General features: G+C 33.8%; 1 protein-coding gene across 2 annotated transcripts in view; it reads left to right on the top strand.

Moving 5' to 3' along the window:
- LOC145285910 (DNA-directed RNA polymerase III subunit RPC3-like) overlaps positions 1–20,088 on the top strand; it is a 61,163-nt gene that overhangs the window by 13,065 nt on the left and 28,010 nt on the right. For both annotated transcript variants that reach the window (XM_080134389.1, XM_080134390.1), the window contains exons 4-7: positions 3,359–3,417; positions 9,887–9,985; positions 15,439–15,531; positions 16,018–16,095. In XM_080134389.1, the coding sequence (XP_079990515.1) occupies positions 3,359–3,417; positions 9,887–9,985; positions 15,439–15,531; positions 16,018–16,095 (329 nt within the window). The remainder of the gene's footprint in view (positions 1–3,358; positions 3,418–9,886; positions 9,986–15,438; positions 15,532–16,017; positions 16,096–20,088) is intronic.

Genomic DNA, 20,088 nt, shown 5'->3' with positions numbered 1-20,088 from the left:
TTTTTTCGTCCCCCGACAAAGGAGGGATTGGACCTAGTAACTCACTCCTGTTCGTCCGTTTGTCTGTTCACACTTTTCTCAATAACCACGCCTTGGATTTTTTTTGAAATTTTACACAAACATTAGTCATGGTGAAAGTAAATTTTTGCCAGAACAGATTTTCCATGATAACTCTGGTTGCACCGCTAAGGGCCATTATAGAAGTAAAATTGCCCCCAAATCGTTTGTCTGTTCATTTGTTCACACTTTTCTCAATAGTCATTCCTTAAATTTTTTTTTTTTAATTTTGCACAAACATTAATCATGGTGGAAGTAAATTTTTCTCTGTATGCTTGGCTTGTTTTTTTTTATATTTTAAATAAATCTACCTGATCAAGTTACATGATATTTCTTTTCCATCACAGCTGCTTACACCAGAAAGAATTTTCTTTAGTTTTTGTTTTTTCTTTGGGGGAGGGGTAGTTATGGAGTTGCACGCATGTTTTTCTGAGTATTTTGTGGCCTGGAAAGAGTTATTGTTAATTCTGAAGTTTAAAAACAATAGAAAACATAACAATCCTAAATGTAGGGCTTCCAAAAGTAATGCCTCCTATTTTTATTGGTCCTGAATATGACCTTAAACTATATCCAGTGGCGAGGCTCCAGCTTGCGGGCTTTGGGAAGTGTGGAGCCAGCCTTTAATTGCCATTGCTCCCAGGTCCACTCTGACCCGGAGTGGTAATACCTGTTAGGGTCCCAACTATGGGTTAAATAGAATCAGACTTGAAAACAATAAATATATTCTATTAAAAAATTTTGCTTCAAAATCTTTGGATTCGGCATTAAATAACCTGGAAAGGGTTGATATGCCGTAAAACAAAAACAACCAACAACCAACCTATTTTTATTCTGCCCAAATGGATCAGAGGGGATTGCAAATTAGTCGTTAGAATTCAAAATGTGTTGTGCGTTTATGAAACGGCAAAAAACAGCTCAAATAACGTATTTTTATCAATCCTCATCCCGTCACTGCAATGTTGCATCTCTGTGTTTGTTTTACAAGTATTTTAATGGAATGTGCTCTGATGAACTCATTGCACTTGTGCCCCCTCGACGTACATATCCACAACAAATCCACTTAGCAATAAAATCACACCCCTTCAGAACTATTAAACCTGAGATAGTTATATGGGAGAAGGAAAAAGTAGCAACCCTAGTTGAAGTCAGTGTACTTAATGATGCTGATGTAAACAGAGCTGAGAGGGAGAAGATAACAAATACCAAGGTGTTATGTACGACAACTGGAATTTTATGATATCCATCATTTTAGAGTAACTGGGCTCATGAAAAGGAATTTTAAAAATCTATCTGACAAATATGCCCGGTGAGACCTTGTGTAAGAGAGATACAAACAATTGCACTTAAAGAGATGATTACAATCTTGAAAAGATCTCTTGGTTGAAGTGTCTGAAATAGTGGATCAATATTTGACATCTGGTAGGATGCGGCACCATTCCCAGCAAAAAAACAAAATGGTAACCCCCCCTCCCCCCCGATGACATCTGATTTTTTTTTTTTTCTCCAACAGATTTAAAATTTTGCAAGATGTCTTTCTTTTTCTTTTTTTTTTTTTTCACAAAGGAGTCACCACTTATCAAGGGCCAGAGGCCACTCAAGGATAAGGGTTAATAAGCGTACAGTGGTCAATGGGACAACGTCGTAATAATTGTTAGTAGTGGAAATTTGGTAAATTGGATTACTTAAGGGAACGGCTCATCAAGAACTTGTTTATGTTGGACTTGAAGATGACCAAATTATAGTCAGGTGGAAAGCAGGCAAAAGGAAGAGCGTTCAACAGATGTGCAGTTCTAAGAAAGAACCTTTGTCTTATGGATTTTATTAAACAACATACATTCTTTCATGGAATAAACTTTCTGAAAATGCAAATAATTTCTCACAAGACATCACGAAAAAAGGGTGGGTGGTGACAAGTAAAACAAAAATCAGAGTAAACTCCCTGACAATACCAGATAGATGGAACAATTTCGTATGTAAAAAAAAAAGGATAAACAATTGTTTAGAATTAACCAATGAAATTTAATGGTTTAAAATGTAAAGGAATTAACCAATGAAATTTAATTGTTTAAAATGTAAAGGAATTAACTAATGAAATTTAATGGTTTAAAATGTAAAGGAATTAACTAATGAAATTTAATGGTTTAAAATGTAAAGGGATTAACTAATGAAATTTAATGGTTTAAAATGTAAAGGAATTAACCAATGAAATTTAATTGTTTAAAATGTAAAGGAATTAACTAATGAAATTTAATTGTTTAAAATGTAAAGGAATTAACTAATGAAATTTAATGGTTTAAAATGTAAAGGAATTAACTAATGAAATTTAGTGGTTTAAAATGTAAAGGGATTAACTAATGAAATTTAATGGTTTAAAATGTAAAGGAATTAACTAATGAAATTTAATGGTTTGAAATGTAAAGGAATTAACTAATGAAATTTAATGGTTTAAAATGTAAAGGAATTAACTAATGAAATTTAATTGTTTAAAATGTAAAGGAATTAACCAATGAAATTTAATGGTTTAAAATGTAAAGGAATTAACCTATGGAATTTAATGGTTTAAAATGTAAAGGAAGATTAAATATTATCTACCGTAACAATGGAGAAATAAATGAAGTGAGCGTGTGCACATTTCCGTATGTTGGGTGCTCGATTTTTAGTGGGGAGGGGGGGGGGGCTTGTGTTCGAATTTAGATTTTTTTTTTTTAAATATAGATGACATTCAGTTGAGAGAACATTGGAGTTTAGATTTGTCGTTGTTAATTGCGATGTTGTTGAAGAAGAGTTCCGTTAATTTCCTTTGTTAATAATATGGGGTTTCAAAAATTCCATCACTGAAACATGGCATTCTTGTGCCTGTTTTGCAAGTTTTTCAATGGCAAGTGCTCTGACGAACCCCTTCGACAACAATATCTCTGACAAATCCGACAAGCAGCAAAATCCCACCCCTACACTGTAGACATCCCTAGATGCCGTATAGCTTTTTCCCTCAGACTGCTGCACTTTGAAATTCCCTCCTGGGCCCCTGCTTCTCTGAGTCTACTGACATGCAGAAATTCAATTGTAATGTGAAAAGCCATCTCATTGCCCAACTCCATAAATAGTATCCCTACAAATCTGGTCCCAAATAGTAGCCCCTCACGAATAAGTGGTCCTGTGCCTTGCTTGGGGGAAAACATCAATAATGAAAAAAAAATTAATAAATTTAAAAAAAAAAAAACGAGTTTTAGTTGATTACAAGTTTATTTTATGTCGTAAAATATTGGTTCTAATTTTTAAAATCTGTTTATTAATTCTTTAGCGACCAGGAAACGGAGAAATTCAGATGATCCCCCGTCTGCCAAATGTCAAAGAACTGATGTAAGTATTGATACTTATTTTGTACGATAAGACCATCCTAATTTGTTAGTCAGCGTACTTCCTAATTTAGCGCTACCGGAAGCAGTGACATGGCAAATCAGTTCCTTCACTTTTTTCTCTCACGCCTAAAAATTATTTGTTATTTTGATTTCAGTAATTTTATTTTTATACTTTTGTTGTATAGGGGCTTCATATTAAAGGGATGACGCTGTTTCATATTAAAGGAGATATGATGGGGACATTCATATTGAGAGAGACGGCGGGGACATATATGTAATAATGATGAGGGGGGGAACATTTATACAGTTCTGGGATGTTTCTTCTTAACACATATTAGCGAGGAGGAGAGATACATTTCTTGTAAGGGTTACATAAAGTTCATGTTAAGATGATTAACATATTACCTTCAATTGTTGAATGACGACACGAAGACAACGGTTACAAAAATCGATGATGTTCTTTATTTCATTTGGCTGGTCGAATGATTTGACGTCAGGAATTCACATTGGTTCTACATGGTTAAACTTCCATGCTTTCGCCTCTGAGGGGACCCTCCTCTGACCATGTCAGCTCTTCCCGACCGACTCTGCTGACTGTTCAAACTTGACTCCCCGACTGTCGACTGCCTTGATCTGACTAAAACTAGCTCCTACATTAAGAAATTCCCTTTTTGCTATGACGTCAGATGTGTACTTGAGCTGAGATCGAAACCAAAATCTAAAGATAGTGAGTAAAGTACAATAACCATTAGGCCAGCTTGACATGATATTTAAAAAGTGTTTTCAAACCTACTTATTCTTTACATAAGAAATCTGTAATGTGAATGATTCACGCATGCGCATTCGTGAAACAGCAAACAGATAAAAATTCGATAACCCCCACGTACAAATTTTAAAAAAAAATTTCGATGCCTTAGCAGCCCTTTTTTCTGAATGAAAATTGATTAAAAAGTTTTCCACATATCTGAATACCCCATATACTAAATTTCAAGTCTGTAGATCAAAGATTTCTGAGTATATGGGTTAAGATGTCCTCTCACGCACACACACACTCTCACTTTTATAGATATAATAGATAACCAGCAGAGCATTAGCACTACCAAGGAAAATGTCTATCAAGCACGTGTATGCAGTTTGGGGAAAAAAACTAATCAGTGTATATTTAAATATTTGTAAAAAAAAAATTGAAAGTTTTGTCAATTTGAAGGGGCATAATTCTGTTATTCCTTGGGAAGTGGGAGTATGACCAAAAATTTCTTCACATAGTAAGTTCTCGTTCCATTGCTGGATTCTGAGTTATAACTTCCGACATAACAACATACAGATATTTGCAAAAGGATCAGCATTTTGTGGACAATTAAACTCCTTTGCAAATAATCCAAAGTTTTTGTTAATTTGGTGATATCAAGGGAGTACAGGGTGGAGCAGGTGCTTGTTTGATTGCAAGATTTAGAATCAGATGGAGTAAGTTCAGGAAACTTCTGTCATTACTAACCAGCAAAGCATTACCACTGTCAACCCAGGGAAGAGTTTATCAGGCACGTGTGTGCAGTATGATGATGTATGGAAGTGAAACCTGGCCAGTGAGAGTTGAGGATATGTGTTGCATGAAGAGATGTGATGGATGCATAATGTGAGCCTTAAGGACTGGCTTCTATCTGATGACCTCAGAGGACGATTAAATATTGACATTATAGAAAAAAGGAGAGTAGAAAGTAGATCTTGGATTTACTTTCGGCAACCGTATAACTCTCGCTTACCTTATTTTGTCCTTTAGTCCTCACATTCCACTGGTGCTACCAGATCAGGCTGTCCTTTGGCTTCCTGAGACGAAATGCACCTACATTGACGTTTTTTGTTTTCTGATCTTTTTTGTAAAACTTAATTTTGTTCTGCAAAACCAAAAATAAAAACAACAGCCCCTCTCCCTCTCCTTTTTATTTTATCCCCCCCACTCCCAGACTGTTCGTGGAGTATCAGAATACACCGACTGCCCCCCTGCAGAGAGTAAAAGTCCTTCAATGGGGCCACCTGTTGGCCGTAGGTGGCGACGCGTAATGCCTTAGAACAGGATCCTGGTGGCTGAGCAACTCACGACCTTGGAACCAAATGGCTGTGAGTTAGCAACACTCCATTTTGGCCCTTACTTCGGCTAGACAGCCGGTCGGGCAGGCTCGACCCGACCAACCGGCTAGTCATGACAGTCCCTAATAATAGTAAACCCCCATAAAGAGAAATACAAACACATTACACTCATATAAAAAATTAAAAAAAACACACACACATACTATCATTAGAAGGCGATTGCAAGGGCCAATCAGTTGGTGAAAACTGATGCTATTGACAACTAACCCTTTCTACACCTTGCTGGGTCCAAGGAAATGAAAAAAATCATCATAAGCAGCTATACTCACTGTTTGAGTATATCATCATTGTATCCCTGAGATGCTTGGGCGAATGAGTTTCCCCCCAACCATCTCCCAATTTAGGGCTCCGAGGAGGGTGGGGAGCAAGGATGATGAAAAAAAACAAAAAATATTCTATGGCTTCCAAAAAAATTAAAAGACCCCAATCCAGAAGATGATGAAGATGAAAACACAAACTTTCCGGAGTATATAATCTTGGAATCGCAAGATAACACACAAATAACTAAAATGTCTCCATTCATAATCGAAAAAATTATCAACAAAAATCTGAACACAAAACAAATTAAAAAATGGAACTTTACTTATACTAAAAGTAGCGCCAAAAACATTTTAACATGGGCAAAGTTCCATGATATAAACATCAAAGCCTACCCTCACAAAACCCTCAACACCTCAAAGGGAGTCATCAGATGTCCAGAATTAAACACCTGCTCTCTAGAAGAAATAAAAACAAACCTAAAAAAAACAAGAAGTTATAGATACTAAAAGAATTACAATAAATAAAAACGAACAAACAATAAACACCAACACATACATATTAACTTTCAATACTCCCACCCAACCAACTGAACTCAAGATTGGATATAACAACATTAAAGTAGAAACATATATCCCCAGACCACTTCGCTGCCTAAACTGCCAAAAATTTGGCCACTTCAAAGAATACTGCACCAGGAAAACAGTATGCTCAAAATGTAGCAGTAATGAACACCAGGAAACAGAATGCCAAGGAAATATAAAATACCCAAACTGTGGTGAGAACCATGCAGCATACTCATTGCTCTGCCAAAACTGGATCAAAGAAAAAAAAATAAACAAACTAAAATATAACAAAAACATAAGTTTTACTGAAGATAGAAAAATTATTGAAACAGCCACCACAACAGAACCAACTAGATCATATGCAGGTGCAACCAAAAATTAATTAAAAACAATAGAAAACATTGAACTAAATGAAATCTCTACCCTCATAAAATCATTTCAAGAACTAGTTGAGGCATTGAGGGCCACCTTACAGCAACTGGCATCAACTCAAGCTGTACTTGAAAATAACTACCAAATAGTTGAAAATAAAATCCCACCAGATCCCAAAAATCAAACACAATCCTCTAACAGAAAACCTACACAAACTGAAAACATCCCAAAACCAAAAGAACAATCGCCTAGTACCCTCCGCAAAAAAAAAAAAATCAAATCTCACACCAACCAAACAGAAAATAAATGAAAAACCTCAAAAAAGACAGATCTCGCTCCACGTCAAAAACCAGAACTACAGATCAGAACAAATTTAAATCCTTGGAAATAATGGAAACAGACGACAGAGCCTCTGAACACCCATAATCAAATAGTAGAAAACAACCACTGTTATTCTTAATAAAATAAAAGGAAATCAAAAACATAAAACTAAACTATGGCTAACAAAATAATCCAATGGAATTGCAGAGGTATAAAAGCCAACAAGAATGAATTCCTTGTACCAATATCCAATCTCTGCCCTACTATAAAATACCTACAAGAGACTTTTTTAAAACCATCTGAAACTATCAATCTCCATAACTTCACTGAATATAACCACACAACAAATAATCCAAATAGAACTTCTGGAGGAACATCCATTCTCATCAACAAAAACACAGCACAAAGCCAAATAAATCTACAAACTAATTTACAGGCAATTGTCACCACAATCACTCTACATAGAACAGTCACAATCTGCTCCATCTATCTACCCCAAATGACCCTATAGATGAAACAGAGATAGAAAAACTTATCAACCAACTTCCTTGCCCCTTCATATTATTAGGTGATTTTAACAGTCATAATATTAGTTAGGGATGTTCAGACACTGACAGAAAAGGAATCATTATAGAAAATATTATCAACAACAACAACAACCTATGCATATATAATAACAAAAAAACAACCTTTATTCACTCTGCTACAAACTCATACTCAGCAATTGACCTCTCTATAAGTGATCCTAGTATCTTTATGGATTACAACTGGACAGTGCACAAGGACACTTGTGGGAGCGACCACTTCCCAATAACATTAGAACACTTTGGTCCTGAAACAATCACTCACTTTACAGATACCATCATCTCAATAGCTGAGGAAATATACCGAAAACAAAGGTATCAACCAAGTATAATCGGCCCTGGTTTAATGATGATCTCTGGGAGAGAGGTTGCAGGGTAGAGAAAAGGGCATCCTCCACTAAGCCACAAAGTCTATTTTGTACTCTGTCAAGGCAGGATAGGCTGTTTTTAGCAGCTCCTGCCCAGAAATGGCAACAGTATTCCATCCTTGGACGTACTTGGCTTTTATATAGATAGAGAATTGCATCAGTAGTGAGATATCTTCTGGAGCGGTAGAAGGATCCCACCATCTTTCCAGCGACCTTGGCAACAGACTTGATGTACGTGTTCTATTTCAGATCAGGAGTAAAGGTCAAACCCAGAAGCTTGTCAAAGCATGGGGCCTCTCCCAGATGAGAGCCATTCATCCCAATTGATACCAGGTGAGGATCAGAGCATTGATGATGTAAGGATAGGAGTTTGGTTTTAGATGCATTAAAGGTAACTAGCCATGTCTTCCCCCACTGAACCACGCGCTCGAGATCAGAGGTGAGAGAATCAGAGAGAACTTTGTCATTTACAGCCTTTGATGTGTTGCTGTAGATGGTCATGTCATCAGCATTACTCCCCACTTAGGAAAGCTCCATTAACAAATGCAATATATAAACCAGGAGTTGCAGTGCACGATAGGCAATTCATCAACAGCATTTAATAAGATCTACAAAATCTGAAGAAATAAGTTATCATCAGATTTAAATTAACATTTTATAACTGCAACGTCTTGTCTACTATGTTATATGGAAGTGAAACTTGGCATCTCAGAATTAACCAAGAGAAGAAATTAGATGTGTTTGATTCCAAGTGACTGAGAAAGATTCTAGAGATCAAATAGAGCGATTGAACCACCGACCAAAAAGTCAATATCATCAATAATCTGCAAATGATGCCTAGACTGGCTCAGATAGACTGTAAGATTGGTCTCAGAGAGAATTGCTAACCTAGTGCTTCAATAGACTCTTGATAGAAAAAGAGGAAGACAAAAAATGTACTGGGGAAACAAACGACTGAGAGAGATTTGATTGAAATGGGAAGAAATTGAAGGAATGCTATGGATCTGGTTTCAGACCAAAAATGATAATATACTTGCTCTGCATCATGCGTTGTAAGACACAGGAGTTCCTAAGGTCTAAGTAAGATGTTAGACGTTATGGAAGGAGTCAGACTTGAGCCTGTAAAAATGCTAGGAGTCAGATTCAAATTTTTTAATTCTCAAAGAATTGACAGAGAGTCTGAATATTGGAAAACTTTAAAATATGAAATCAGTCAGATATTTTGGAGTTTTAGGAGTCAGAATTAAAGTTTTGGGAATTGTCAGTCGAACCTTAGTTTTCAAGTCTACAAACTTGTTAATAATGCTATTCCATAAAATGTCTCAAGATGATGTGGAGATCCAAATTGTAAACCAGGAATGGTTAGAAGAAACAAATTGATAAAAGTGGAAGATATCCCTTAATAAATAAACAAAAAATAAATCCCATAATCCTCTCTGGTACTCTTGTTATATCTTGACTGATTTTTAAATTCATAATTTATTAGATATTTCTCGATTATTTCATGATTTTTTTTTTTTTTTTTTCATTATTTTTCTTTTCTTTTCTTTCTTGTAATTTCCCCCTTTTCTTCTGGTTCTCTCCTTTTCCTCTATTTTTTGCTTTTCATTTTTCTTCTCTTTTGTTTCCTTTTCCTTTTTCCTCCTTTTCCTTTTTCCTTTTTGCCTGTTCTTTTTCTTTCCTTCTTTTTCCTCCTTTTTTATGTCCAAGCATTTCTTTAGACTTTGAATTATTGTACATCACATATAAGCTTTCTTTTATCTATCATTTAAATAGCATTTTTATTACTAAAAACTGACTGATTGAAAGGCTGCATCTGTAAGAATAACCATTCTTGTTTGTTTCCAACTTTCTAGAACACGACTAATATCCAGTGGCAAGTCAACTTTGATCGTTTCCATCAACATTACAGAGACCAACTGATAATTTCTGGAATGGTAAATAAAGTTGACAAGGTAAGTAATCATTATTTACCTATCCTTTCACTTGGATAAAACTTTGAAGAGGCCGACTCGAAAATAATTTCAACCGAACTTGGTATCCTTAATTGGAGTCAACATAAAAGTTATAAAAATAAGATGTTAAAAAGTAAAAAAAAAAAAAAAATGTCAAAAACGAACAAAAAAGCTTCAAATTGGTTTCCTTTATCTGTTTCACGACAGACTAGCATGGCTACTTGGTGTTGTCTGAGGCAAAAGTATAACATAACATATTTCTCTCTCTCTCTCCCTCCCATCTTCTCTCTCTCTCTCTCTCTCTCTCTCTCTCTCTCCCATCTTCTCTCTCTCTCTTTTTTTCTCTGCCCAACCCATTCCTCTTTCTGAACATGCACACACATACACACTTCTATAGATTATTCAAGAAATGAGTTGATAAAAAGGAATTAGCGCTCCTTGATTAAAAAATTAGTACATAATCTGTCTGGCTGAAAAAACTGCCTCCACCTCACCTTTGATGAAATCTGCACCAATTTAGAATCAAAGAATGAATGATTATTTCTAAATTTTATATATTTATCCAGAGCAACGCCAATAAGGAAAATACCAACTTTGTGGGCATTCATTTTGTTGTTTTTGAGTTTAAGCTGGACATACAAACATACAACTGCCCTTTATATTATAGACTAAAAAGGGATGCCTGGCGCAAAAGTGTAACCTATTTCTATTAAAACTCTTATCTCTATATCTTTCTCCCCCCTCTCCTTAACCCAACTTTCTCCTCCAATCAACCCATTCCTCTTTAGCTGGACGCACGCACATGCCTACTAGACACTATTCTTGAGTGTCTAAGATCTCTCTACATGGGTTTGTCAAGACAATTTGGCATAAGGATACTTTTCCCTACAAATAAATCCTGACCAAATATTCAAAATCACATAGTATTTGCGTCCCAAGTAAGATATCATTGGTATGGCTAACCAACACTGGCTTTTATGAGGAACGATACACCTCCATGTGATGTTACCTCAAGTAACAGCACAAAGCCGGACACTCCACCAGACTAGATGAATTCTTGTCCTGGAATCTATAGTAAGACCAAGAGACCACAAGAAAGATATACTATAATGTATTTAATGGTCAATTGGAGAGAGGGAAATAATGTTATCAACTTCTGTATTATTATTATTATTTGAGAGGTAAAGGAAAACTTTACTGGGATATTTGAATATCTATGTATCTCATATAGAGATCAGGTGTTAGTTCTAGGAAGAGGGCTCCTTGAATTCTGAGAAATTTGACTGAAGTAAAATAAAACAAAAATAAAAAAAGTCTCCTTTATATAATAGATTCCTTGTGGAATTAGTCGGTATTTTATTTCCAAATTAGTACATAATAATATTAAAAAGCTGCTAAACCCCATCACCACCACCACCTGACAAAACCTGGCTGAATTGACCCTTACAGAATTAATAAATTTTTTCTAAATTTTAGATATTATTCACCCAGGGCAACGCTGATCCAAGAATATACCAACTTTGTGGAATTATGTTTTGTAATTTCTTATTTTTAGCTGGATATACAAACATACATACACATACAGTCAAGTTCCTTTTATATAATAGATAAACCTTTTTTTTAGATTGTTTAATTCCAAAACACAATACTTATGGCAATAACTCATGAAGTCAAACCTATTCGAAACAATGTCTTCCATGGCTCTAACTGAAACATGTCTTCAAATGGGCAGTCTAAAACTGTTTGTATAAATAAATAAGGAAATTTATACAGAATATACACATTTATTTATTTATTTATGTAGAGAGGGTAAAAAGGAGATTGAAGCTCTTCATGAAAATTTAGATAGGTCTGATTTTTTGTGAAATTTTAACGGTGCTCTGATCGACAAATCGATTTTTTAAATATATTGTTTTAAGCAAAAACAATATTATGTACTTAATTGTCATGTCAAAAATAATAATATATTCAAATATTATAAATTTATTGAGTAGAACAACTGTTATTGTGTTTTTAGTAAAAAAAAAAAAAAAAAAGTATCTCGCAAAAGACAACAAATATTGCAGCCATGACACAAGTAATCTAAAATATTCCTTTCGGAGTTATGTCCCCTGCTTTTAGTCTCCCTCACTCTCTACTTTATAATGTTTAAGGAAAATGCGATTTTACCCAATTTTCCGTAAAAATTACTTTTAACAAGAAATAAATTTCTGCACAATGAATTTTCATAATTTTTGGATATAGTACTATTTTCAGCATGACAATTAAGTATGTAATATTGTTTTTGCTTAAAACAACATATTTTTTTTAAAAAATCAGTATGTCGGCTGCATCTTAACAAGCACCATTTTAACAATAGGTATTAGACATTAATTAATAAACATTCCCCAAGTTTCAAAAGAGTCTTTGGAAGCATAAATGCATTAAATTAATCCATAGCCATTAGACACAAATCCAGCAAGGCACTCTGAATTTCAATTTTTGGATCTTGTTCAGAATCTCCCCCATATAAAAAAATAAAGAAAAATACATGTGATGTATGTACTCGTGACAAAACAAAAATATGATATTCCAAAAATCATGAAAATTGATCAAGTAGTTTTATTTTTAAATAAGAAAATCAAATTTTATCTGTAACTGAAGAGTGGATGTCTTGTCCACCATTTTGAAAAAAAGTCTTTAAAAGAAAACAACAAAAACAAAGGAAGATAATTCAACAATGATTCAAGCTTGCAAGATTTATGTTGTAATACCTCCGGATTTCCATTAATTGCTTTAAATGATTTTTTATAAAAATAAAACTAGTTGATCAATTTACATAATTTTTGGAATATATTTTCGTTTTGTCATAGGTACATACATCAAACAGATTTTTTTTTTTTATTTTGTTTTTTAATTTAGCAAGAATTCTAGACAGGAACCCAATTTTTTAAGATACCTTAAGCTTTAAACTTGAGACATTTTTCAAAATCATAATAATGGTTTCTGACATAAGGTTTAGTAGTATTATATCTTCATACGGAGACAAAAAAAGTGGTGCCAAACTGTTTTGTTTGGTGAAATGCTTTTACTTGTCCTCGAGTTCCCTTCAAAGTAATCTCCTCCAGCTGCAATGCACTTGTAGCATTCCAACAACTTCTGGCAGGCTCCGTGGAAGTTCTTGTGTGATCATGTCAATGACCCTCATCACAGCCGCTTTCATTTTCTCAATTGTCTCATGACGACAGCCTCTAAGGTTTTCTTTGACTAACCAAAAGTCACAGGAAGCAAAGTCTGGACTATAGGGAGGGTGAGGAACTGCCTTGATGCTCATCTTTGTCAAATAGTCTGTGATATTCTTCGAGTATCCTTGGAGCAACGTTTGCGGAAATGTTAAGCATCTTCAGTTCCTTATGAATAATTGTGTGTACAGTTCCCACACTGACATCAAACTGTGCACTTATTGTCTCTATAGATACATGACGGTCCTTATCCATGAAATTCTTTATTTGACCAATCAATCTGATGTTCTGACTTCCTTACTCCTCCTCTCATCATCTCTCACAGACTCCCTGCTTTCCTTGAATTTCTCATGCCACTCAAAAACTGATGCTCGATTTATGCAAGATGGTCCAAAAGCAATCTAAAGCATTCCATATGTTTCAGTGGCATTTTTTTCCAAGTTCAAAACAGAATTTTATTGCATATCGTTCTTCTTAAGTATCCTCATGTCTAGATTGCATTTTTGAAATTTACCCACTGTGACCATCAGACTTTAGTAGTATGTATTTCAAATCTTGCTGTAGTTGTTCATTTGAACCTGAAGTCATAAAAATTGTTTAACCATTTCATAAGATTTATAGCAGTAACGTACTGCTCTATGACAAGTTTAGATGCCTGTACAAAAATGTCTGGAAACTTATTGAAGGCCCCTCGTGCATATATATATATATATATATATATATATGTATATAAAGACTGTTTCCTCATTTAACTAAGGTTAATAGCTTTCTTAACAAAGGGTAAATAATTAAATATATATTTGATTTTATTTCTGATCGATTTTAATATTTGATCCCGATTCATATTTTGTTTTTTATTATAAATAAAATTAGATTAGCATCTTTTTTTTTTTTTTATGGCAATCACTCCAGACAAGGCATGAAGCCACTTGTAAGGAGCTAACAAGAACGAAATATGATTATCAAAAAGACAAGAGATACCTATTGACCTTAATCTTGAAAAGATCAAAGTTACAGGTAAAAGGAAAACAGTCAGCAGGAAGAGAGTTCCACAAGCCTGCAATTCTTGGAAAGAAGCTACTGGAATAGGAAGCTGTATTACATTGAGGTATCAAAACAGCAAATTGATGGAGAACACTAGACCAATGCATCAAACAAACTAAAATATAAGAAGATGATGGACTTAGTCATTACTTTTTCTGCATGATGCAGAACTCAAATTTACATATGTGATATAATGGACTGATCCAACACCCCTCAAATGAATGGACTGTTACGTCTATAAAAAGACAAGCAAACTCTCCTCACGTGAGAGACAGAATTTAGTACTAAGCTGTCAATGGACGCTTAGAAATGTGTGTACCTTTTTACCTAAATAAACCCTTTCTGTACAACCCCAGTAATGACTTGTTATTCATATAATCTACGATATAACAACTGGCGACGAAGAATTTGAACGAAACTCACTAAAAAAACAAAGCGAAGGAAAAAGCACACAAGAAGATTAACGAGCAGAAAACAAAAGAAATCCAAAAAAGGAAGCACCAGTAACTGAAAATACAAGTCACTCTCCAAAATCAAAAAATTCGCAAACGCAAATTTTAAGGAGAAGTGAAAGAAAAAGAACTGAATTTTTTGGACAAAGTTAAAAAAGAAAAAAATGGTGAAGCGAAATTCTAGGGAAGAATTTAGCTTGGGAGGAAGGTGATATAATGGACTGATCCAACACCCCTCAAATGAATGGACTGTTACGTCTATAAAAAGACAAGCAAACTCTCCTCACGTGGGAGACAGAATTTAGTACTAAGCTGTCAATGGACGCTTAGAAATGTGTGTACCTTTTTACCTAAATAAACCTTTTCTGTACAACCCCAGTAATGACTTGTTATTCATATAATCTACGATATAACAGTATGTTAAGACCTAAAACTGCACCGTTTGTTCACCAGGATTTGACATCCCCTGGGGACTTTTGGGGCTAAATGGAGGGGGGAGGGGTCACTGTTCAGTCACAGGGGATCATGCATGCTTCACTTTGCCTTTTTTATTGAAAACTGAGTGAAATCTCTAAAAAATCAAAACATTGATCAATTAATTTAAGTTATTGAAATCATACCTCTTCTCTCTTTTTTTAATTTTTTTTCTTTTGTGAACTAAGTGTAATCTCTTAAAATTCTTCAACAAAATCCAAATTTTGGTTAACTAAAAGAAATTTTACTTTTTGTTTTTAAGAAAGCATCTGAAATAATTCGGACTATGCTAAGAATTGGAGAGATTAATTCAACTGCTGATGCACTCACCATCACTCCAATGTCCATAAATGAAGTAAGTTTTAAAATTGTTCTTTTTTTTTTTTTTTTCCCTCCCCCCTGTTTTTTTTTTTTTTTTGTTTGTTTTTTTTAATGTGTGCTTGGGCAGGATAAGGACCATCCTACTGTCAGAATTTTCTACGCAGTTTATGTAAAATGCAGAAAGTTGCCAGACGAAAGTTTCCTGATTTTTTTTTTTTTTTTTTTTTTTTTTTTTTTTTGTGCAAATACTGGGCAATTGTTTTCAATGAAAATATATTATTTCTGTTATTACAAAAATAATTCGATGAAATGTTACTTAAAAAAAATGAAAAAAATATTGATTTTGTTGTTACAAAGAAAATACCATGAATAATATTGCACAATTTTTATGAAACTTTAAGAAAATTCAAATAAAAAAAAAGCTCATTGTAAAGTAAGTTTCATAAATAAATATTTATCTTTTGATTAACAAACAATTGATAGCAAACAAAATTTTTTTTTAAATCCTTTTTTTTTGCAGATTTTCAATAATCTTCCAAAGGATCTGGCAATAACCAAACCAATTCTTGAACAATATTTGTCTGTGATGTGCGATGATGTAAGCATTTTAATCTTTAATTTTCTTACTTCTTTAATTTGGACCAAATAGATTCAGTACCCCAGTTATGCTGGTAGCTGAAGGGAATGGAGTTAGCATCACACCATATCTAAAGTCACTCAAATTTGCCACCACTTTCAAAATGTAAACAAATTATATTTTCAGATGGATTCAGAATCATACATTTTAAAATTTACTCAGAATTACAAGTAATCATTTATTTATATATTGTGGACTGTTATCCTCATTTTCCTAGTTGTTGTTTCGCAACGCTTCAGGCAACTGATCCTCTTACTTTTGTCAGGTGGTAAACCGCAATGAGATAGGAATGATGAGTCTCTTAGCTGTATCCTCAGTAATTACTGCCTTTCATAGTTGATGTTGTCTCACCACGTTTTGGCCATATAAAAAATTTCAAAATCTGATAAAATCACATACAAGACTACATTTCTGAGCAAATCTGATGCCATTTTTGGATTCCTCAGATCAAAAATCTTACCTGAGTGAATTTTCAGAATCACATCATGTTTGAAACTGAAAATATTCAAGAAAATGTAATTATTAAAATGTCGCCTGGACAACATCGCATGATTTATGCAAAACAAAAAATGCTCTAAATTGGAAACTACTTCAAGTTACTCAAATTTTCAGGATTTAATAGTTTTTATGATGTCCATCTGCCATGCAAGTTACAAAATCTGAAGCCCTGGATAATTTGACATGGAATTACCCATATATATATATTACAAAGGGAAGTTTTATATTAAAATTAAGTAAGATTAATAAAAAATAATTACATGACAATAAAGAATTATAATTTATGTAATAATAAATTTAATTAAAATAGTAACAAAACTGAATTATATATGGATATAAAATTCAAATAAAATCAACAATTTGTATAACCAGAAATAAAGATATATCTTTTGGAATTAGTTTCGTACAAAATCAAATAAATATATAAACATGTTATTTATATATATATATATATATTAAAATTATTATTATTACTATTATCTAAGTAAATATATAGAGATTAATTATAAATAATAAATTAATAAAATACTAAATAGAATGTTTTTTAGCAGTGTATATCAAAATAATTTATTAATAGGTACCATACCATAAACTATAACAGTGGCCAGAAACTTTGTTGAGATTTTGAAGATGCTGGCAATGGTCCTGTTCTCATAACTTGGAGCGGTAGAAAGCATGAGTTGTACACTGGTGCATCTCTGATCTTGCTCGTTGAACATTGTGTCACTTTCAGACATGATAGAAGGCTTCTATTACTCTTGGGATTTTTAGACGACTGGCCAACTATTAGATGGTCTGCAACAAAAAAAAAAAAAAAAAATCCAGTTCTCATCAAATGGAAATTGAATCCTGCTGTCTTTTCTAGGGCGACAATTTTATCGTTCCACCCTGTGTATGCGTGTGTGTGTGTGTGTGTGTGTGCGTGCGTATATATATATATATATATATATATATATATATATGTGTATATTTTGGCAGCAGACTGTTATTCAGACACGTCTCGTTGAACACGACAGAGTTATTTTTTTTTCCGATCTGGATGGATAGTTTTTCAATTTGGCGGGCGGTCCTTTTAATTTTGGTAGGCAGCTTATGCAGTATGACGAGCAAAGGTTGTGTTTCGGTCATATTGTTCCCGAGCGCTTTCTTTCGGTGCATCTGATTATCTTCAGGAGTGATTGTTGTTTTCGTTTCTATGAAGTTTGGTGTAATTATAGTTTTTTTTTTTATTAATTGGTTGTAGAGGTGAGTGCAGGGGGGGGGTTAGGTCGAATTATTTTTTGTTTAATTGTAATTTCGATTTTCTCCTTGCATAGTTTATTTATTTACTTTCTTGTAATAAAAAAAATATAATTACACCAAGCCTCATAGAAAACGAAAACAACAACAATCGCTCCTGAAGATAATCGGATGCACTGATAGAAAGCGCTCGAGAACCATGAGAACAATATGGCTGAAAAACAACCTTTGGGCGTCATACTGCATAAACTGCCTACCAAAATTAAAAGGACCGCCCGCCAAATTGAAAAACTATCCATCCAGATCATAAAAAAGAATAACTCCGTGTTCAACGAGATGTGTCTGAATATATATGTATATATATATAATATATATATATTCAAACACGTCTAATTGAACACGATATATATATGAGAGATATGATGGTCTATTACCAAAGTTCATTAGTTTATTACAATGGATGCTTATTCAGATTGGCACTTATGGTGGCATTTAAAATTTAAGAAAATACAGAAATGTCTGATGTACGTACCAACGAAGATGAAAAATTCCCAAAAGTCACATAATTTAATCAAGTAGTTTTTGTTTATTCAAGAAAATCGATTTTTACTCTATTTCGATGAGGGTGAAAAAAAAAGAAGGAAATCAGCCAATCAGATGACAAAGGCAGACAACCATAATGCATGTAGAAACTGTCAAAATAATCACCAATTACCTCCCCTTGTATTCTTTACAGCAACATGACCTCGTCTGTCACTTACTGTTAAAAAAAATAGCAAATTTGTTTTTCGTAAGTAAAAAAAAATTACTTGATCAATTTTTGTGATTTTTGGACTATGCAATCTTCATTCCATGACAAGTAGGTACAAGAAAGTTTTTCTTCATTTTGTTTATAAGTGCCAATCTGAAAAAGCACCTTAGAATGCTCTATTAGGACTATATAGGAGGAAGGTGTAAGAATAGAAACTTACAGCCAATGAATATAAGCACTTAACAAAGGGATGATGTCCCCAAAATAATGTAAAATTATGACATCACATAAGACTCTAAGAAAGAAGAATCAAGGAAAAAAGTAAAAATTAGTAAAAAAATATACTCAAGTTGTTTTTTTTTGTTTTTTTTTTTTGTTTTTACAACCCCCGGACATATTTCTGTCTTGTTAAAATCTTCCAATAAACTATCACTATGTAATAACTACCCGGGATTGATCAATGAATGTTTCACACACCCATATTTTTATTATCATCGAAATCGATAAAATAGTATATTTTTGATTCAAATCGATTGATGGCTTGCTCTAATTGGGGGCCCATCGCCATGCACCTGGAGGAAGCTTCACATGCCTCTTGCAACGACTAAGTTTACAATATATATCTGCATTGCACTGTAAAATTTTATAAAACTATTTTTTATATGTAACGGCTTGCATTAAAGTTTAAAATGCAGAAGTCAAGTATCATCTTTCACGAAAAACGCCCGTCTAGCTGAATCCCCTGTGAAAAATTTTCCCCACTCTTTATCTGTGCCTAAATCAAAACATGGATTCCATGAACAAAGCTTCTTTTTTAGAACTGCATGCCTGTGGAACTCTGTTCCGTCTGCCTGCTTCCCACCTGACTACAACTTGGATGTCTTCAAGTCCAACGATAACAAATTCTTAATGAACTGCCCGCTTAAGTAAACACTTCATCAAATCTCCACACTAACGTACTGTACTTGCAATAACCCTTATCCCTGAGTGGCGTCCGGGCCTTGATAAGTGGTGACCACCATGTAAAAAAAAAAAAAAAAGAAAAAAAATCATTCTTCAATTGTGCTCTAAACAGAAATATTCATTTTGAATGCAACCCTGTCATATCAAACAATGTACTGTTGATTTTATACACAAGGCATTATTGCTTGTGTGGTAATAATGGCTTGAATTTACGTTTAAAATGAAAAAGTTAAGTGTTATTGTGAAATTGTGCTTTAAATTCATTTCGAACGTGCCCTGTCATATCAAAGAATCTACTTTCAGCTAGTGTGGTAATAAAACTTCTCAAATGATCTTGTGACGTTAAGCTGTGTAAGATGTTAACTTTGATGAAAATCACGTGTTCCTCCTTTCATCGAATTGTTTCGATTATTGATACTTAATGAAAACATTCTGATAGAAAACCTATCCAAGAACATTTTCAGGCACCTAAAGTAGCTTCATGTGAAATTTTATAACAATTA

This window comes from Euprymna scolopes, chromosome 10 (genome assembly GCF_053919585.1).
Source record: "Euprymna scolopes isolate OS-2025 chromosome 10, ASM5391958v1, whole genome shotgun sequence".
Lineage (NCBI taxonomy): Eukaryota > Metazoa > Mollusca > Cephalopoda > Sepiida > Sepiolidae > Euprymna > Euprymna scolopes.
Note: the sequence above shows the minus strand (reverse complement) of the source record. Positions and strands in the feature narration are given on the sequence as shown.